At 39.3% G+C, this 22,601-nt stretch overlaps 1 protein-coding gene across 6 annotated transcripts in view; it reads right to left on the bottom strand.

The window, feature by feature from the left end:
• ndst2 (N-deacetylase and N-sulfotransferase 2) overlaps positions 1 to 22,601 on the bottom strand; it is a 94,438-nt gene that overhangs the window by 4,654 nt on the left and 67,183 nt on the right. For all 6 annotated transcript variants that reach the window (XM_062977453.1, XM_016994936.2, XM_016994939.2 and 3 more), the window contains 9 exons: positions 19,223 to 20,634; positions 9,794 to 9,881; positions 8,160 to 8,314; positions 6,746 to 6,931; positions 6,112 to 6,240; positions 4,566 to 4,748; positions 2,002 to 2,098; positions 1,159 to 1,282; positions 153 to 327 (listed from right to left, as the gene is read on the bottom strand). In XM_062977453.1, the coding sequence (XP_062833523.1) occupies positions 153 to 327; positions 1,159 to 1,282; positions 2,002 to 2,098; positions 4,566 to 4,748; positions 6,112 to 6,240; positions 6,746 to 6,931; positions 8,160 to 8,314; positions 9,794 to 9,881; positions 19,223 to 20,215 (2,130 nt within the window). In that variant the 5' untranslated portion in view covers positions 20,216 to 20,634. The remainder of the gene's footprint in view (positions 1 to 152; positions 328 to 1,158; positions 1,283 to 2,001; positions 2,099 to 4,565; positions 4,749 to 6,111; positions 6,241 to 6,745; positions 6,932 to 8,159; positions 8,315 to 9,793; positions 9,882 to 19,222; positions 20,635 to 22,601) is intronic.

Genomic DNA, 22,601 nt, shown 5'->3' with positions numbered 1-22,601 from the left:
CATGAAATAATTCAGTTCCCAAGGATCTTGGGATTGTGTTCAATTAAATAATCTTAAATAACTTTAAAAACTATTTTAAAAAGTAAAATATAATTTAAATTCTAAACACATATGAACACATGAAACAAGCCAAGCCAATTGAAACCATGTACCTGATACCAGGAGTAAGCTCGGTCGGTCGGATTAATCAAAATGGCAATGATTTTGGCCCTTGGAAGGAGAGCAGCACTTCGCTTGGGTACTACTTCGGTGTCAAAATAATTGGCACTTTTCTCAAACATAAAGTCTGTGCTGGCATTCGAAGGGATAGGGAAGAACTCCATGTACCTGTCATGTAAAGAAAGTCAGGGCAGCATAACTAAACATATAAGGATGCTTGTAGGACTCAAGACAAAACGATGGCTTTTGATAGTCTGTGACTCTGTGTGTTGGTTAAATTCACAGACCAAAGCTGAAGCCATCATGGACTCTATTCGTGCCAATGTAAGGGTTTACCTCATGGGGAAGCACAACTAGACAAGTACAACCTACTTTACTGCTGGCAGGAAGCTAAATGTCATGGTGATTGCAGATTGATTTAACCAGGCTGCCTAAATGCAGTTCATCAAAATGTGTCCATCACAAAACAAACAAACAAACAAGTCTTTTTACTGTAAAGTATAATTTCTTTGTGTTGTTGAAGGCTTTCATGGCCGGAATCACAGGGTTGTTGTGTGTTTTCTGGGCTGTATGGCCATGTTCCAGAAGCATTCTCTCCTGATGTTTCGCCCACATCTATGGCAGGCATCCTCAGAGGTTGTGAGGTTACTTCGCAACCTCTGAGGATGTCTGCCATAGATGTGGGCAAAACGTTGGGAGAGAATACTTCTGGAACATGGCCATACAGCCCAGAAAACATACAACAACCCTATAATCTCTTTGTTTACAATCTCTTAATTGGATTAATGGAGCAACAGACTAAACTCTAAAGATAGTGCAACTTGGCATGAAGAATGAAAACAAAGTATATTTGAGTAAGAGGTTGCACCTCTTACTCAAAACCTTCTGAAGAGTGTCCAGAATGTCTGGTTAGCTAAAATTAGAAATGTTCTATATGGCACAGCACATCATAAATCAGGGAGTCCCAACACTCAGGGAGTACAAAGGTCTTGAACTTACCAATCAATCCCTTTGTGATAGTTGGGTCCATTAAAGAACTGGATTTCCTCATAGGTGGTAGGACTTGGGAAGTTACTTGTAACAGCTGGGTGCATGGACAAAAAGAAGTGTACAGCTGTCGTGCCTGCAGCCAAGTCAAAACACCAAAAAGGGTTCATCAGGATAACAATGGGGTTCTACTGCCAACAGCGTTTCTTGGTGCATATAAATGTTTGATGTGGGCCAAATCTGCCTCTGCATTTATGTTCAACATGTAGGAAGGCAAGGTCCCAGGACAAGTGCAATGTATCAGACAGCCTGGCAATGCTCAATAGATTGGGCAAGACATGAGCTAAACTGTGACGCTTGACTTTTTTTTAATATGGAAAATCCATATTTATGGGAAATATGGAACCTTTGAGTAGTTATGCTTCAGAGGTCAGTAATATAATGCTTTAAAATTCGTGATAATCAAACTTCTATGAGCATCAATACTTCCTTCTCACCTTTATCCACTGAAAAGTTCATCTCAGGACTAGTTTCACTATCTGAATCTATTTGAAATTGGCTATTCCTGCTCCAACTGCCCCTTTCCAGAAGGATTTTTCCAGGAATAAGCAACCATTTACTCTTAAAGTATTTCTGACTACAACTCCCACAATCCTATTTATCCACATTGAACAAGAGCAATGGCACTTATAGTCCCAAATACTTGGAGGATCCCAGGTATTTAGTTCCTCTTGAATTAAGCTAAACTCTTAAAGAATGCTATGTTAATGAAGAATGAAATCCCTAAATGTTCATCCACATTCCACTATAAAAACAAGAGGATCTGTGTGAAATGTATATAGTAGGCAACATTACCAGTCTTTTGAGGACCAACAATAAGGAACTTGGGAAGCCGGTCACATGTTTTCTCTTTGGACCAGATGTCTTTATGCCGTTTGTCATCACAAGGATTCTACATCAAATAATAAACCAAGCGTGAGATCAGGCAAGATCATAAACACTTTCCTTGGGATTTGTTAAGGATATTCTCCTGGAGCTTTGAGCACTGGAGCAGGCTGCTAAAGTACAGCATGTTTCAATACGATGGACCCAGTCTGAAAGCAGTATATAGACAGTCCTCGAGTTACAAACATTCGACTTACAAGTGGCTCATAGTTACAAATGGTGCTGAGACAACAGGAAGTGAGAGGAATCTACCCCTTGGAAGAGATATTCACTTCTGAAAGAGTTATCATGGGGAAAAGGAGTCTCCACTGAAGTTGCATCACCAATCCTTGTTTCCACAACAAGGTGCTCAAAGATATACCTATTTCAAATCAGGTCCATCTTTTTGAAACAACTTGTATTTTTGTGTTTTAAAAAACTTAATGAGAAATTTAAATATCCAAAGATGTTTAAATAGAAAAAATGTTAATAGGTTTTTAAATTGCATTAATTCAACAGTTTAATAATAACAGACCTGTATTTAGAAGTTGGCTGCAGTATCTGAAAACAACCTTTAACCAATGTCATGAAAATATAGCATGAAATACAAAACAAGTTTAACGTCTTTAACGTACAATAATCAAGGATTCCCTATTTCAAGCAAGATTCATTAATGCTAAATCCACTCACAAGGGCACTATTACTGGGTCATAAAGAAAATAATGCTTACTTTTCTCAGAACAGAACAACCAAGGTGTCCCAAATCAACAGAAATGCAAAGGATGTATATAGTTAAAAACCATTTCAGGAGAAAAAAGATCAGGAAAGCTTCTGAATGATGTCAGAGAGTGCAAGCAAACTTCTCTGTGCCATCATCCCACATGAAATATTATTTACTGTAATCCGTGGGGAGGCTGGAGAATGAAAACTTATACCAACAGACTCTCTTTTTATCCTCCTTTTTCTGGCTTCAGAATTAAGAGAGTTCATAGGCAGGAATGCATCTTGGAAGCCATCTAATGCAGCCATCTGCTCAATCCAAGAACTGTGCAGCTACAGCATCCCTGACAGATGGCCGTCCAGCCTCTGTTTAAGACCAAAACAAATGTTATTTTCGTCTCTCTTTTGTTTGTGTTCTTGCTGCAGAATGAAGACTGGTTCTATCTATTGTTCAGGGAAGACAACGTGAAGCAACTTCAATGTATAGCTGCCTGAGGTGCCCTGGGGAATAGGGGCAGAAGGACAGCAATGCAGTGCTGAGACAAAGACTGTCCCAGTGAGAAAGCTGGGATGTCCTCCTCTTATCAGTTCTCCTAATCTTTTTACCCAGAAGACTGCTTAAAAAATTAGTGTCTGAAATCATGTAGACAGTCTTGACCGATAAAAGTTGTTCTCCCCTTGATAGACTCCCTCTCCTTAAGTACAGGATGACAGAAATGACAATGGAAAGGGGAGAGTCTAGGACCTTTCTGAACAAAGCTCAGGGCACAAAAGAGAACCTGATTCTGTTAATGTATCTCCCATTTCACTTGAGAGTGTATGTAGATGCCTTCCAACGTTCTGGTGCAGTCCACAAAGTTGATGACGGAGGATCATTGTTCTAATACTGGTGGTCTTTGATGCTTCCAGAACTCTAACATTTGTCTGCCTGTCTTCTCGAGAGATTTGTAAGATTTTTGAAAGCAATGCTGATGGAATTGTTCCAAAAGTTGAGCAGTGATGTTTGTACATGGTCCTTGTTTTGCAGGTGCTCAACAGAGTTGGAAGGACAATAGTTTTATAAACAAGCATCCTGGGATCCCTATAAATGTCCCGATCCTCAGACACTGCTTCATTTGAAAAAATGCTACACTCAGAAATCAGACAGTGTTGTATTTTGGTATCAATGTTGACTTTTGTGGAGAAGTGGCGCTCAATGTAGCGGAAATGGTCAACATTTTCAAGCATTACATCTTTCAGCTTTATTCTGGCATTGCAGAGGGATTGGTTTGTGCCTGCTGGTAAAACACTTTGGTTCTCTTGATGTTAAGTCAGAAGCCAAGCTTTTCATATGCTTCTGAAAATGTGTTTAAAATGACTCGTAGGTCTTCTTCTAAATGAGTTACATGGCATTATTCAAACTAGGAAAGACCTCTGACACATTCAAAGTTTGATCAGATGTCAAACAGGAACATGCCATTGCCCCAACCTTATTTTCCATATTCATAGCTATTCTACACTTTGTTGACAGGAAGCTTCCTAACAGTGTGGAAATAACATATTGAACAGATAGCAAGCTCTTTAATCTCAGCAGGATGAAAGCCAAAAATACGGTCACAACAACCTGTTATAGAGCTCCAATATTCCGATGATCATGTAGTCTTCTTGTATACTTTACTATAGATCATAATGTGCTTTTTATTATTATTTTAAGACTGTTTTTGCATGGCCATCTTATTCTGGAGTTTATGTTACACAACCAACCAACCGATCAATCAATCAATTTTCCTTCTCACCTGCCAGAGAGGATCCTTCTCCTCCGAAAATATTTCAAAATACTTTTTAGCCAACTGGATGGGTGGAAGCGTTTGAAGACGAAGGTTGGTCCAGCATTGCACAAACTTGACCAGGCTTTCAAAAGTGTAAAGTCCCAGACGGTCATTCCCATAATTGGATAAGTGTGTCATGAAGATACTGATCTACAAAGTAGGAAGAGAAAGCGGCACTTATAAGTTCCAGCAAACTCATGCTACTCTGGTTCTTCTGTCTGCTTTATGCTCTTTTCAACATTGGGCAGACTCCATTTTTACAATACAGTAAATGATATGCTAGGAAACAGTTGACTTCTACACTAGCTAAATCTATGTGAGTGCCTGCCCACAATAGGAAGGGTTAACAGCAGAGGCCTCTAAACTAGTCAACATGATCTAGTAACAAATATGTAACTCCAGATAACTCTCTTAATGAATTTCAGATCATATACTGAACATTTTGGCTTATATTGGAATATTTTAAGATTAATTGGTTTACATACTTATTGTTTGAACAATTATTTATCAATATGTGGTTTATATGTACAGTAGAGTCTCACTTATCCAAGCTAAACAGGCCAGCAGAAACTTGGATAAGCGAATATCTTGGATAATAAGGAGGGGTTATGATTTTACAAATTAAGCACCAAAACATCATGTTTTACAACAAGTTTGACAGAAAAAGCAGTTCAATATACAGTAATGTTATGTTGTAATTACTGTATTTATGAATTTAGCACCAAAATATCACGATATATTGGAAACATTGACTACAAAAATGGCTTGGATAATCCAGAAACTTGGATAAGCGAGGCTTGGATAAGTGAGACTCTACTGTATCTGCAATATTATAGAGAACTACATTTTGAATGATGCCACTTTGGCATTCTTAAGGGGTCAAGGACAAACAGAGAAGTTGCTAAACAGAAAACACAACCACAGAGGAAGGTAGAATCAGGAGGTAGAATCAAAGCATTAATCAGCCCCCATCTACACTGACCATTTAATGCAATTTCAAACTAGTATTGAAAAAAGGGGTTTTGCTGTGCAGATGATTACACGGGAAATTCCAAAAACATTTTAAGGCTGGATCGTGATTACACAAACCACAGATCACTGATACATATTAAGAAATTTCTTTCATACACTTTTGTGGGAGTTTTTTTTGCCTGATTGCCAGAATTTGAAGTTAACTTAGAACTGCATTAAATAGTCAGTGCAGATGGGGCTTTAGTCTCAAAGAATACATAAAGATGAAGGAAGTTTCAAGAGCTAAGAAAGGTCTTGCTGCTTAAGGAAGGATCAACTGGAAAAGGGAGACTTTCCTGTCCAGAAAGATCTAACCGTCAACTACAACACATGGGATCTGCTCAGGATCCAATCATTAATCCTATAGGGCAGTCAACATAGCTTCGATATCTCCAATGAGGAAGGGGGACGGGGAGTGCTGAAGGCTGATACTAAGCAAAAATCTTTTTCCCCAACTCATCACAACATGAAGCACTGAGGGAACCAATACTGCAGCACTTACTGGGTTTAGGAGTACTGTCAGGAAGAGTTCACCACCGCGAATGCTTTTGTCCAGCTCCTTCGAGCCACCAGGATATTCATTATAGAAGATGGTGTGAGTGAAAAGACCACAAGTCTGTCGAGGCAACACCTGGATGAGTCAGAAGGAGGAGGAAGATTAGAGACCATTGCAGGTTCTTGCTGAGAATCATAAAAAGTGGGTCAAGTCAAGGCAGAACTGAAAGTGACACCAGTTCCAAAGGCTTTAAGTGGCTCCTGGTCTGAAAACATCTGCGACAATGAGTCAGAGAATTGTCTTCCAAAGCACTACACAGGGGGAGGCTGGCAATGAATATGCCCACATACACATGCACCTCATATTTATTTATTTGTAAATGTTAACAACTGACACATAAATAGTAAGCATTAACATAAAACAAATGGGATATGCCACAAAATGCTTTAGTGCAACAAAATGTTTTTCCTTGTTGATGATTCTATTCATTCAGCCATACTCTCTTTTTGTTTCCTTTCCATCAACTTCCCTTTTTCAATATTATTCCACCAAGAAATATTATTGCTGGGTTGTCATTCCTCCCAATCTATTTAGGATTTCCCTTCTCTATAGAAAATCAATAGGCACTTCATTATCTCACCATGATCCCATTGTGGATAAATCCCCGTCGGTACCGGGCAGGACGAAGGTGGGGATATTCTTCTGTGCTGGTCACCTGAATGCCCCAGACAGTTTTCCATGCCTCATAGAGTTGTGCATGAACAGGGTAAACACCTGAGTGATGGGGAGCAACTGCATAGCCCATGTCTGTGGGGATCCCGTGCTCCTGGAAAGAGAACACAAATGCTTCAGATATATATTCAATTCATTGTTAACAGTGGCTGAACAAAAAAAAAAGACGGGTTAGGACAAGGGGCTCTAGGTCAAGGCACACATTTAAAGGGACAACACAAGGAACTATGTTGAAAGGAAGGATCGGTGTTTATGCCACAGTGCATTTCGACTAGATTTGTTAAAAGCCAATTGCTTATGGAGAGTATAAATCACCTCCAGTTGATTAGACAAAGAAGCTTTATTGGCACAATACCATTAAGAAGGCCTTATAATTCACCAAGATTCAAGGATCAAACTTATTGACTGAAACATTCCCAGTGAGTTTCCTCTTTACTATTGGAAAATAACTGTACCCAGTCTCTGGGCACATATCCATTTGGCAAATGTGAATCTCCATGAATATGTGGAGATTTGAAAACCACTAATCAAGAAAAGCATGACCTTGTTAGAAGTCAACTCTTTGAACAAGTGATATTCACAAGCATTCACGTAATGGCACACAGGAAACTCAGCTGTTAAACTGAAGAGCCATATCTTTGAACTGCCAAGGACAAAGACATGCCACTACAAAAATATATTTGGCTAGTAGAGGATGGTTGTTTCTTTAAAATTAAAATTGCAGTTGTAATAGTAATTCCAGTTGTAATTGCCCAAAACATATACACTCCCTTTAAAAACCCTTTAAAGTATGCACTCAGGGATAAAAAAACAAAGTCTTCTTTGAAAAATAACATATCTTGTTTACTCATAAACATCTTGTATTAATTCACCATACAGGCACATTTCTTACTGAAGTTTAGTTATAGATAGGATGTAGCTTCTGTGTGTTGAATACACAGGGTATCATTCTTAATCAATAGTCCATAGTTTTTAAGTATACTTGTACTCATTGGAGTCCATAAGCATACATCTATATTGAAGTCCAAACAGCACATACATGCATTCACCTCCACTGTGGTCTGATGTAAAAGGGAAGTATATTCACCTCCACTGAGGTGTAAAGCAGACAGACATCCACCTCCACTGAGGTGTAGAGCAGACTGAATACAAAATGGAGTCCTGAGTCTGAACAGTACAATCACATGTCTATAGTCTCTTCTACACCAAAGAGGTACAGTCAAACTGGCCAATCAACATACATAAAGAATACAGTTTAGCAAATATATACATTAACAAATTAATAGTGAAAGGCTTGGGAGGTTTCTATTTCCAAAATTTACCAAAGCAAACTGCTTGTTGAGTTTCATTTGCTCGGCCAAAACAGTAACATTGTGAAAAAGATGTGGCTGCATGTGACTCCACATGTGAGGAAACCACCAGAACTCCTTCTTGTGCTTCAGCAGCATGTCATCTCCTTCATCTTCTTCATCGATACCTGGAGGAACAGGAGTCAAGGTGGATGAGGAGAAGGGAGAAAAAGGAATAGATGTTCAGTCATCAGTCAAAGAAGAACCAGATACTTGAAGTGTAAGCTATGGGTCAGACCAGGGGTCCTCAAACTTTTTAAGCCGAGGGCCAGTCCACAATCCTTCAGACTGTTGAGGGGCTGGATTATCATTTGAAAAAAAATACAAACAAATTCCAATGCACACTGCACATGTCTTATTTGTAGTGAAAAAACAACAACAACAACAACAAGAAAAATGAAAGAACAATACAATATTTAAAAATAAAAACAATTTTAACCGACATACATTGATCAGGATTTCAATGGGAAGTGTGGTCCTGCTTCTGGCCAATGAGATAGTCAAGTTAATTAAGATAGTTGCTGTTGTTGTGTGCCTTCAAATCATTTCAGACTATGGGCGAGCCTAAGTCTAAAATTTATTTGTTATTTATTTATTTACTGCATTTATTTACTACATTTGTATCACACCCTTCTGACCCCAAAGGGGACTCAGAGTGGCTTACAAATTATATGTACATACAATATATTATATTATTAGCATAGCACAATATTAGCATTATATATTACTATATTGAACTATACCACTATACTGTAATATTATTAGTAATATTATATGTAATATAGAACATATAATTAATATTATTATATGGTATTATTATTAGTGTTATATTGTATTACATTATAATATTAATATCAATATTATATGTATATACAATATATTATATTATAAAACTGAGGGCGGGGGCCAGGTAAATGACCTTGGAGGGCCGCATCCAGCCCCTGGGCCTTAGTTTGGGGACCTCTGGGTTAGACGTTGTAATTCAAAATTTAAACTCAGCAGCTTTGATGTAAAATTTAAATAGCTACTAGGGCAGGGGTGTCAATATAATTTTCATCAACTTTATAGTTGCCTTCAAAGGGCAACCATAAAGCTCTGTAACTATGTTGACCTGGCATTGAAAGTCACGTGGGCCACATAAAATGACATGGTAGGCCGGATTCAGCCCATGGGTGTTGCCTTGGAAAGGAGGCTCATTCAGATTGGTTCCATAGTATGATGGTGGGAAGGAAAAAAGAGCTATAATTCTGGGTCCCTCCAAGATGTACAGTGAAATCCCTCTAAACTGTGGTTTTACTTAGAAGAAACGTTCCCCATGGTACCAGTGTACTGTAAACATTCAAGAATGGTCAAAACACCATTTGGGCCAATATCCTGCAGCAGACCATATACACCCAAAAGCAAAGGATTCCTTGTAAACTGCCTAGAACTGCAGCACCGAGCATCTCAATCCCACCCCTCACTGAAGCATTCCAAACCAGATCCCCTCCCAATCTGCTTTTAAAAAAAATCCTTTAAAAAAACTGCTAACCACACAAATATCGTCTTATTTTAAAATTTGGCTGTAAGGAATATACAAGGCAGGTGAATGAATAAACTAATCTTACCAGTGTGGTAGAATTTCCCAGAGAATCCCAGGTTGAAAGTGAAATTGGGGACTAAAGTCCTCAATTTGTTCTGAGTGTTCAGCAGAGCCTACAAAAGAATGAAAAGGGGAGGGGAAGGAGGGTGAGTCCAGAATCACAATCTCATATTTTACTCACCGACTTACCATGAATGTTCTGAGCAAAGCCCTAGATGGCAGCATTAGAAAGAGGTGCTTTCCCTAGCGATTGCATCAAGTTGACCGCAAGAGAACTCCAAAACGACATAAATCCACCCCACTAAGAGAAACCAAGGAGGCACCTTTAAATTGGCCTGAGTCTTCACTGGAAGTATTGTCCAAACTTGTCATATCCCTAGCTGCAGATAGATCAACTAATTTATCTATCTGCAGCACAAGCAGGGCTGCTTTGAAATGGTTGAACAGAAACTCTCCAAAGCTTTAGGTGCACTTACTGCCTATTACAGGGGAAAGCAGCTGATTCCTAATCCATCTAAAGTGCAGACGTGTGCTTTTCATCTTAAGAAAATACAAGTATTGTGAGCTCTGAGGATCACCTGGGAAGGAATCCCACTGGAGCATTGCAGCATACTAAAGTATCTGGGAGTTACTCTGGACCGTGCTCTGACTTATAAGAAACTATTTATTTATCATGTCAGAAACGAAACGAAGGTACAGATGTAATTTATTCAAAAACACAAACAAAGTTAAAAACTTGGCATTATACTAAATGCCCTTTGACCAGTAGCTGGCCACTTGGAGTGCCTCTGGTGTTGCTATCAGAAGGTCCTCCATTGTGCATGTGGCAGGGCTCAGCCTGCATCATGATAGGTGGTCTGTGGTTTGCTTGCATGTCATGGACTCCACTTTGTGGCCCTATTTGTTAAGGCTGGCTCTGCATCTTGTGGTGCCAGAGCGCAGACTGGGCGGCCTTCCAAACCGCCCAGTCTTCTGTACTCGGGAGGGAGTCCCTCATTCGGTATCAGCCATGGCTTGAGATTCCAGGTTTTAGCCTGCCACATTTGGACTCTCGCTTGCTGAGGTGTTCCTGCGAGTAACTCTGTAGATCTTAGAAAACTATTTCTTGATTTAAGACGTTGGCATGCTGGCTGATATCCGAACAGGGGGATGAGCCGAAGATGTCACTGCCTTGGTCCTTTCATTGTTGGCTGCTGAGAAGCAGATGGTGAAAACAGAAGAATGGCCTGCCTCAGGGAACATGCTTGCTCCATCAATGTTTAACATAAGAAGCACTGCTTAACTATCAAGCAAAAAGTGAGTATTAGAAATATAATCATATGAAAGCTACTGGCACAATCTGGGGATCACAACCAGACACAGTGAAGACGTCTGCCCTTGCGCTTTGCTACTCTGCTGCTGAATATGCATGCCCAGTGTGGAATACATTTCACCATGTTAAAACAGTGGATGTGTCTCTTAAGGAGACATGCCACATTATCACAGGATGCCTATGCTCTACATCACTGGAGAAATTATCTGCAAGGCATTGACATCTCTGTCCCATCCTCTGTTCAAATATCAGCCAGCAAGCCAACACCTTAAATCAAGAAATAGCTTCCTAGGATCTATAGGAGATACTCGCAAGAACACCTCAGCAAGCGAGAGTCCAAAAATGGCAGGCTAAAATTGGAACCTCAATCAGTGGCTGATATTAGATGAGAAACTCCCCCTGAGCACTCAAAAGGCTGGACAATTTGGAAGGTGCTGAATAGACTGTGTTTTGGCACCACGAGATGCAGAGCTAACCTTAAGAAATGGGGCTACAAAGTTGAGTCCACGACATCAAGTGTGGAGAAGAGCAAACCACAGATCAGTTACTACAATGTGGTCTGAACCCTGTCACAGGCAAAATAGAGGACTTTCTTACAGCGACACCAGAGGTACTCCGAGTAGCCAGCTTCTGGTAAAAGGAAATTTAGTATAATGTCAAGTTTTAAATTTTCTTTGTGATTTCTTTATACATTATAACTGTATTCCCAATTTGCTTCTGACACGAGAAATAAATACAATAAACCACTTGTGTGTGTTTGTGTACACACGGTGGCCCTATGAATTTAACAAGGCTTTCTTAGGCAAGGATTTTCAGAAGTGGTTTTGCCGGTTCCTTCCTCTGAAACACAGCCTACCTTCAGAGGATCCTCTGAAGATGCCAGCCACAAATGCAGGCAAAAAGTCAGGAAAAAATGATGCTAGAACATGGCCATACAACATGGAAACCACACAACATTCCAATGACTCTGGCTGTGGAAGCCTTCGGCAATACATCTTTTGTCTTGTTTCTCACTGGACTGATTTTTGCCCACAATCCTCGTCTGCACTCACCGCCTGAGTTTGCTCCTGAGTAGAAAGACTCCCACTGCTCTGGAAGTTGTGTGTGAAGGGTGGGGTGAAAGACGAATCTAGGAGGCGTATACTCTTGTATGCTAAGGGAGGTTTTAAAGCCTAGCTGGGATTACTATGACAACATTTCTACCCACTGGTAAATCCTTAGCAACCCTGAATCTTGACAGTACCACCATCAAGAACTAGCCCACTCCATAAACCTCCGGATCAAAGCATACCCGCCAGCTCTTAGCTGATCTAAAACGCTTTTGAGCTGAAACCTTAAAGTAATAGCCAGCTTGATCATTATTGTTATAAAGAAAAAAAGAGGCAGAATATTGTACTGCACAATACTGGAAACAAATCAACATAATTAATGCTGTAGTTTGACTAGTACGGTTTTTCACATTTACTTTTTAACTACCAGTACAAGAAAATTTCATTTGCACAAGTTATATAATATGTGCCTTCTTTAACCAAACGTTGCTTAATACTTCTATTTTCAACACTGGTTACCATGAACTACCACTATTAGATGAAAAACCACACAACGTATTTGTAATCTTCCATAGTCCTTCTAGTTATAATAGCTGTTGTGTTTGATACTAGAGGTATATCTCAGTTAACAAAGTAAATGTTACTCGGGCTGTGGCGCAGGCTGGAGAGCAACTGCAATGAATCACTGCAATGAGTCACTCTGACCAGGAGGTCATGAGTTTGAGGCCAGCTCGGAGCCTATGTTTGTCTGTCTTTGTTCTATGTTAAAAGGCATTGAATGTTTGCCTATATGTGTAATGTGATCCGCCCTGAGTCCCCTTCGGGGTGAGAAGGGCGGAATATAAATGCTGTAAATAAATAAATAAATAAATAAATAAATGTGTTCCTGGATGTTAGTTCCTTTACAGAAATTTTGATATCAGAGTCAAAAATAACATGGAAAGAACAGAGACCGGTTCCTACACACAAGAAATGAAGAGCAGTTCAAGATGCTTCAGAAAGCTTATTATGCAAAAGTAATAATATGCATATGTGAAATGAAACACCTAATTCATAAGCCTTGCATAAGTAAAGAAAAATATGTTCAACCTTCTAGAGGCAACTTGAAAGCTTCTTCTAAAATGCATTCAGGGTCATTTCTTTTTTTCCCCAGCCTCCATCTTTCTTGTAGGAGCCCGCAGTGGCACAATGGGTTAAACTCTTGTGCCGGTCTATCAGCTCCAGTTTCTCATGTGGGAACATGAGAAAAGCCTCCCACAGGATGGTAAAACATCCGGTTGTCCCCTGGGCGGCCAATTCTCTCACACCAGAAGCAACTTGCAGTTTCTCAAGATGCTCCTGACACAAAAAAACAAACAAACCCAAAACCTTTCTTGTAATTTCCATTTTGGTGTCAATTTTACAGATCTGCGTTCTTTTTTTTCCTTTCCTTTTTAAACATGGCCCATGAGGTCTCTTTCAACTCTACTATTCTATGATTCTATGATTCTATATCGAGGGCAGCTGGTATGATAAGCTTATCTCGTCTTTCTTTTTTGCTTTTTGTGCATTTTGAAGCAACCTGCTGTTTACCTTTCTGATGTAGGCAGCACACAATTACAATCAGATTGGCTAGAATAAAATCCCACTTTGCCAATGCAAGTTTAATTGCATTGTTTACTGCAGATATGATGGAGTAATCTGACATCGAAAATCTGTGTTTTTCCAGCCCTCCTTCACTGGTTTTTAGCTGATGCCTCTAAAAGCCTTCCAGGCTAGATAGTACAGGACAGACATAAAAAGGCTTTGTAAAAAGCAGCTTCTTTGTCAGAGGTTTTATTAATTAAAGAATGCCTATACTTCATATTTTTGAAATAAAAACGATATATATCACTTTATCCCTCAGAACTGGGCATGTTTTCAGACCATCTGCTTAGTGTAACTTTCCTCAACAACTACCAACACATAGGAAAACATTCCATTTGGAAACAAGGTCCAGTGTTTTCAACACCAACATTAAAGAAGAATGGATTCCTGAGCATACTGATTTCTTTTGATATTAATGTCTAGTACAAATATAGGAAATGTGAATATACTACCAGACTCCAAGTCAAACAAAAGTGGCATAACCAATTACTTAAAAAAATATGAACAGATGTTTCAGATTTTACAGAGAATGCCTCATTACAAAATTGTATCTATTCTAAGTTCTGCTGGTTTCTGAGAATCCCAACTTTCTTTCTAAAACTTTTCATGTAAAAACATCCTCAACAAGAGACTGTAAAAGAAAAATAAATTGTAATCAAAGGAAGTAAAGGAAGATTTCTTTGGAAACAATTTTCTCCAATTGCACACGATCTGGAGCCTTTTTAGAAAACAAGACAGGAAGAGCTGTCTTCAGCATTGACGTAATGCTCCTAAATCCCATTTAGGTTAAATGTCAGCAAATCAAACCAGCTGTTTGGTCATGAGGAAATTTTGACTACTTCTTCTGAATAGTCAACAACAAACCCATGAAATAATTTCTTGTCTTTGTTTAAAATACTAAAACTCATTAACTTCAGAGAGCTTCTTTCCAACAGATAAATCTGGTTTTATCTGCTTTGCCTGAAATTCTTTTTACTGATCTCAGATTATTGCTCCATTTCATTCTGCTAAACTGCTCAACAAAATGTATTTTACACTGATCTGGTCTCAGTTTATTTTGTACAGTTGCAAGGAAAGCTTTTATATCTTCGTTCTAGAAAAGGCAGGAGTCAGCAATTGCCAGGCATCATTTTATTTTTGAAGCTGTTTGTCTGGCCCCATTCTGGGTTCACTTGTGCTGAGAAATCCATGTAAATGGGAGTGATTTTTCAAAAGCTATTGCCTCCTACTAAAAGAGGGTGACAATTTTCTCTGATATGGGTTTGTTGCTACCTTGGGTTTAATAGAATCATAGAGCTGGAAGTCCATCCAGCCAACCCCATGCCATACAGGAACACCCAGTCAAAGCACTCTCGATAGATGCTTAAAACCCTCCACAGAAAAAGATTCCACTACACTTTGAGGCAGCACATTCCACTGCCAAATAGCTCTTATCATTAGGAAGTTCTTCCTAATATTTTTAGGTGGAATTTCTTTCCCTGCAATTTGAATCCATTACTCGGCGTCTTGATCTCTAAAACCCACAGAAAACAAGCTTGTCCTCTCCGCAAAGAGACCTTATTTCATACTTATTGAAACATGGCTATCATATCCACTCTCAACCTTCTCTTTTCTAGGCTAAACATATCCAGCTCCCTAAGCTGCTTCTCATAAAGCTTGGCTTCCAGACCTTTGATCATTTTGGTCTCTCTTCTCTGGAAGTCGTTCTTGAATTGTGATGCTGACCGAGAACTGCACACAGTATTCCAGGTGAGGTCTGACCAAGGCAGAATAAAGGGGAACGATTATTTTCCCCTATATAGACACTATACTCTTATTGATGAAGCCTAGAATTGCATTGGCTCTTAAAGCTAATGCATCACACTGTTCAGCTTGTGGTCTATTAAGACTCCTAAATCCCTTTCATGCATACTGTTTTTAAGCCTTGTGTCACCCATCCTATATTCATGCATTTCATTTTTATTGCCTAAATCAGGGGTCCCCAAACTAAGGCCCGGGGGCCACATATGGCCCATCGAAGCCATTTATCCGGCCCCCGCCTCCTCCCTTGACTGGTGCGCGCCTTCCAGAGCTTTGCTTGTATATAATGGTATTTTAATTATTATTTAATAATTAATTAATTAGTTATCAAGGGGGTGCTTTGCTAGTGCTTTTGATGCACAAAGGCAGAAGGGGGCTGGACTAAATGGCCCAAGGGGTCTTTTCCAATCCTCTTTATTATTATTATTGTTATTGACACAAAGACACAGTATAACACAGCAAACAAGATATATATGCTGGATTTTGTATCACAAATCACAAGTTCCCAAGCGTTTAGGGCTGTGTGATGCATTATTATCATCATCATCATCATCATCAACAACAACAACAACAACAACATTGAGGCTGGGTGGCCATCTGTCAGGGGTGCTTTGCTTGTGCTTTTTGTGCACAAAGGCAGAAGAGGGTTGGACTCAATGGCCTAAGGCAGGGGTCCTCAAACTTTTTAAGTCGAGGGCCAGTCCACAATCCTTCAGACTGTTGAGGGGCCGGATTATCATTAGAAAAAAAAAATACAAACAAATTCCGATGCACACTGCACATGTCTTATTTGTCGTGCAAAAAAACAACAACAACAACAGCAACAACAAGAACAATGAAATAACAATTAAAGAACAATACAATATTTAAAAATAAAAACCATTTTAACCAACATACATTGATCAGGATTTCAATGGGAAGTGTGGTCCTGCTTCTGGCCAATGAGATAGTCAAGTTAATTAGGATTGTTGTTGTTGTTGTTGTGTGCCTTCAAGTCATTTCAGACTTTGGGCGAGCCTAAGTCTAAAATTTATTTATTTATTATTATGTATTTATTTACTGCATTTATTTACTACATTTGTATCACATCCTTCTCACCCCAAAGGGGACTCAGAGTGGCTTACAAATTATATGTACATACAATATATTATATTATTAGCATAGCACAATATCAGCATTATATATTACTATATTGAACTATACCACTATACTGTAATATTAGTAATATTATATGTAATATAGAATATATAATTAATATTATTATATGGTATTATTATTAGTGTTATATTGTATTACATTATAATATTAATATCAATATTATATGTATATACAATACAGTAGAGTCTCACTTATCCAACACTCACTTATCCAACGTTCTAGATTATCCAACACATTTTTGTAGTTGATGTTTTCAATATATCATGATATTTTGGTGCTAAATTAGTAAATACTAATAAATTACTACATAGCATTATTTTGTATTGAACTACTTTTTCTGTCAAATTTGTTGTAAAACATGATGTTTTGGTGCTTAATTTGTAAAATCATAACCTAATTTGATGTTTAGTAGGCTTTCCCTTAATCCCTCCTTATTATCCAACATATCCGCTTATCCAACATTCTGCCGGCCCGTTTATGTTGGATAAGTGAGACTCTACTGTATATTATATTATAAAACTGAGGGCGGGGGCCAGGTAAATGACTCTAGAGGGCCGCATCCGGCCCCCGGGCCTTAGTTTGGAGACCCCTTGCCTAAGGGGTATCTTCCAACCCTCTTTATTATTTTTATTATGATTATGATTAACATAGAGGCTGTATTTTTCCTGTTTGGCTTTTTTTTACTTCAAAATAAGAGATGTGCAGTGTACATAGGAATTTGTTTATAGGGTTTTTTTTTTCCAACTATAATCCAGCCCTACAACAGTAGGAGGGACCGTGAACTGGCCCCCTGTTTAAAAAGTTTGGGGACCCCTGGCCTAAATGTAGGATATAACATTTCTCCCTGTTGAAATTAATTTTACTAGTTTTGGCATAGCTTTCTAATCTGTTAAGGTCATTTTGGATCTTGATCCTGTCTTCTGGAGTGTTAGGTATCCTTCTCAGTTGGGTGACATCTGCACATTTGAGAAGCATGCCCTCTAGTCCATTATCCAAGTCATTATTAATAAAGAAGTTGAATCTTTTCTGGTATTGATATCAGGCTGAACAACAGAACCCAAAGGAGCAAGCAAACAAACATCCACTCAATCCAGACCTTTGTTCAACAATAAACAAATTGAACTCAATCCAATCAGAAATTGTTGCTGTGTGCCATTATCTTACTTATGGCGACCCTAAGGCAACCTATCACATACCTCATACCATAGGAACCTCTACTGCTCTGAGCACCGAGGAACAGAGCAGCAGTCTGCATCTGTTGGATTTAATCCCCTCCCTCACTGCCATCATTTTACCTTGTGTTTTCTTTCTTTTAGATTGTAAGCCTAGGGGCAGGCAGCTGTCCAATTAACTATTTGTAAGGTGCTCTTTTTGGCTAGAGGGCTGGATATATACACTAAATATACATACAAAAGTATCCTATGGTTTTCAGCCTTTAACAAAGAACCTTAGCAGGCTACAATAACTTAAGGATATGAAAGTAAGGGAAGAAACATAACTTGCCTGCCATTTCTTAGGACAAAACAAAATTATTGCTAAGTTTTCCAACCTAGACTACGTATCTGATCATAAATAGAGATGTGAAGGTCTGGGGTGGGGGGTAAGCACAGAAAAATCCCCCCCCCCCCCACTCAAAAGAAAAGAATAAAAAAGAAAGACCTTGTTTTTTTTTTCCCATTGCCTTTTCTCCGAGAAAGATTGGGAAAAATTATGGAATATTTTATTTCTGACCGCTTAATAAAATATTCGAAGACGAAATGTTCATATATTGAGTGTCCCCACAAAAATATGTAAGAAGAAAACTTTTCTGTAAGAGTATGCATAATATCAGATTATTACAATCCCCTGTCTTAGCTACCTTCTCTGAGTTAATTTTATGAGAATTAGCGCACTATGTCTATAAGACCCACTGGAGCACTAGTGGAAACCAATTTCTGATTTTCTACTATTGATGGTTTCTTCTGTTTTATTAGGGAGAGATGCCTTCTCCTCAAACTGGCAAAACCAAAACAATTATTATAGTTCATATGTCCCTTACTGTTCTGAAACTTGCAGCTCCATTTGTAACAAAATGGAAAAATGTAATTATATTGCAAATAAGCTAAATTTTTAATATATCAAACATAATGATGAGAATTTTATGCCAACTGCACTGAATATTTGGCTATAATCAACAGAGAAAAGCAAAGTGCTGTGATGCCTAACAGATCATCTTAATATCGTCTCAATTTCAAAACACTAGAGTAGGCTGTGTTTAAAAAGGGAGGATACCTGATCTTTTATTTCTCTTAATTATGTTCCTAAAGATTTTGGGAGAAAAATGTCATATTACAAAGAATCTATGGTTTGCAACAACAAAATGTGTCCCTTCATCTGCCCATATATTAAATTGAGAGAAACTGCTAAAACTGCTAAATAATGTTCACAGAACCAGTATTTTGCTTCCTGACCTTTTGAACTTATGTTTCTATTACATTTCCACCCATCCACTCAATTTGTCCAACTTTACCTCCACATCCGACACCTTCATGCGTGTGCCTTCTTTGCCCACAAAGATATCATCGATGTCCACAAGGATGTAGCGGTCAAGGGTGAGACAAAGACGTTTGCCAGTCAGGTAAGCAATAGCATCCACAAATATGAGCTTGTGCAGCCAGAAATTGAGGTTATTACCAAAAAGGACTCGCTGAATACCATCATGCAGACCCAAGTCTTGCACCACTGTAGCATGCAGAGCCCTGTGGGTGGTCAGGTGAGGGATTGACTCTGATGATTTGGTGCTGGCCATCAACACAGGCTCATACGTCGTGTGATTTGACTGGAACACTGTCCAGTCATCACCAGGGAGAGGACCTTGTTCAACTTCATTAGCTTGGGTCACATACAGCAGTGGTGCGTTGGGGTTGATATGATAGTCTCGCAACCCCAGGTTGGAATGTAGAAAGAGGGGAAAGCCCTTGAGCTGAGCACTAAGCAAGCTGTTTTCATTTGCCTTGAAGAAACCAATGATCCCTACACCATACTCCACACAGTATTTGTCCAACAGATCCCTATTCCAGGTATCCAGATTCACATATTTAAGGATGTTCTCATAGATAATAAGAGCATAGCGGCCATGGTCCTTGTCTGTTAGAGTGGGCATGTCCCCTTTTCCAGGGGCAATCTCTGTTCTATATTTAAATCGGCTAGATTCCAAGATAGCCACAATCTCCTGTCCCAGCTGAGAGTAGATACTTTCCACAAAGACTAGTACCACAGGGTCTGTGCGTGAATTATCCACCGATTTGGTAAGCCTCCAGCTTGCTTGGGGCTGAATGAGGACCCTGTGCTGGTTGCTGCAATCACTGAAGGGCAATGGGGGCGGTTCCTTGATTTTAGGGCTGTTAGTGACATAGTAAGCTAGGAAGCACATGGAGATCAGGCTGAAGGCAATGAGCAGAAGAATCAATCTGTGGAGCTCCAGCTGTCGCACATGCCTCACTACTTTCCACAACTGACTCATGGTGAGGTGGGTTGCTTATCACTTCCTTAAGCTTGGCACCAACCAAGCTGCCTTCGGTGTCTCCACCGCCACCACTGGAAGAGCCAGTGGCAGGTCACAGAGAAGAAATGTGGGCTGCAGAGAGGGATGAAGGTTAAGCAAGCAGCTACAGGACTAGACACCCAGTGATCTGCCATTTATCTCAAGTGACCATGGTATTCAAGTCCCATTGCTCCTCTGAAGGCTGTCCCTCTCTTCTGTTTCTCCACTGGCTCAGAAGAGTCCTAGGATAGAAGTGGTTCATGTACAATTACGAATTCCTTGGATTCAGAAGCGAATATCAGGCATTGTGGTAAGAATGCAATGGCTCTCTACCAATTGAAGAGGTGTCTCAATGTGTTGGCCTGCTGGTCACATGATGGTCCCCTTCACTTGGCAATCTGCAATCAAGAAAGAAGAAAAATAAATTAAGAACCTTTTGAATTAAAACCACCCTTCAACCTTTTTTTCTGTCCTCTCAATCCCTGTAACAGCCATTTAGCATTCTGCAGCAACTGAGGTTTCCAGGGCTCAATGAGCTGCTTCCCCCCCTGCCTTGGTTTTTCCCCCGTTAAGGTTTTTCTATTTTTGTAGAGCTTTTGGCTATCCTAAGCATACACATGCCAGATTCTTGTTTCTCAGCAGCTCTTTTTTGGTTTTCATAACTCAGCACCTTAACTTGTTTTTAGTACATATGTAGAAAAAGACAGAACTTAGCTAAAATCTTGCCTTTGCCAAAAAACGAGATATATTTGGAGCAAGTGAATTAGTGACTCTTGTATCACATTTTGAAAGGTCTGTTGATAATCCAAGCAGGTAAAATTAACAGAGCCTTCTTGAAGCAAAGTATCAGATTTCTCAAAGTGATTTTATGCTATTTAATCATCAGAAGTATAATCCAATTCACAATACCAACATGCAGCTATTTAATTCCGCAGCACAGTCTGCTATGGCCTGGAATCAAGACAAGAGGAAACAAGGAACAGTGGAATTTCATCACTCAGCATCTCTCAATACTTCTTTTCTCTGTTCATGATTTCAGAAAAACTGCCAAGATCACTTAGGTTTTTCATTCTGAGAAATGCATGATTTCATTAATCCCACCATGCTCAAACATTCAATCCTATTATGAGATTAATTTCACCACAATTTTATTTAACTGTATATATAACACAATGGAATGTACTTTGGAAAAAAAGCATCAAGAGTAATGTAAGGAAAGAAATATACATCAATATCTTTAGAAATGCCAAATAACTTCAGCGCCAAAGTTTATGACTGGGGTTTGGAATCAAAGATGCGAAACACACAAAAGCTTAGCTGAGACGGAAGAAAAACAGATAAGGTGCCAAAAACCACAGAAAAAGGAAACATAATGAGGCCACAGAGAACCAAGGAAGAGTTGTTGGGGGGAGTGGAAACCAGCTCTTATCAAGAAATAAATCCTTTTACAGCCACATCGACTTTCTCCAGTTTAACATGGCAGGATGCCGCATAACAATTTTAAACTGACTTGTAAACAGATTAAAGCATGAACTGCTCCCAGGCATTGCAGCTGGGAGATGTTTGTATGGAAGGAGAAGTGGGTGTTTTCAGATGCGATATATATACACTGTCAAAAATTATCATACCCAAGATGTATATACAGTGGCGACCCTAAGCCTAAAACTTAGGACGGCGGATGGATAATTGACTTTGGAGGGCTGCATTCGGCCTTAGTTTACAGACCCATGATTTATATCATTTGTCACAGAATTTCCTTGTCTAAGGAATATAATTTTTGAATTGTGTCAGAAATGAATTGAGAATATACTGCAAGTCGTTTCTGGTGTGAGAGAATTGGCCGTCTACAAAGACGTTGTCCAGAGGATGCCCGAATGTGCTACTATCCTGTGGGAGGCTTCGCATGGTAAGCTGGGGCTGACAGACAGAAGCTCATCCCATCTCACAAATTCAAACCTCTGACCTTCAGGTCTTCAGGACAGCAGTTCAGCTGGCACAAGGGTTTAACCCATTACGCTCCCGCAGCTCCCTAAGAATGCAATGCCAGCTGAGCATTCTATATAATGCATTTCCACAACAGATATACATCTTCTCCCAGACTGCCTGGTATTACGGATCAAAGTTTCCAGATACACACAACCTGAAGCATTTTCTCTTTAGATATTAAAATATCAGTAGCATATCTAGTATTTATTACTCTCACTTTATTGGTACTAACTGCCTCATCACACCAGAGCATGGATCCACTTTAAATCCCATTTCTTCCTCCCGCAGAATTCTTGGGTTTGTCATTTGGTGAAGTGCAGGACCTGTCTGGCTGAGCTGTTTAAAGGCCTCTCCCTAAAGTGGATTTAAAGTGGATCCA

The sequence above is a fragment of the Anolis carolinensis genome, chromosome 3, assembly GCF_035594765.1.
Source record: "Anolis carolinensis isolate JA03-04 chromosome 3, rAnoCar3.1.pri, whole genome shotgun sequence".
NCBI classification, from domain to species: Eukaryota; Metazoa; Chordata; class Lepidosauria; order Squamata; family Dactyloidae; genus Anolis; species Anolis carolinensis.
The sequence above is the reverse complement of the archived record's forward strand: the minus strand, read 5'-3'. Positions and strand labels throughout refer to the sequence as shown.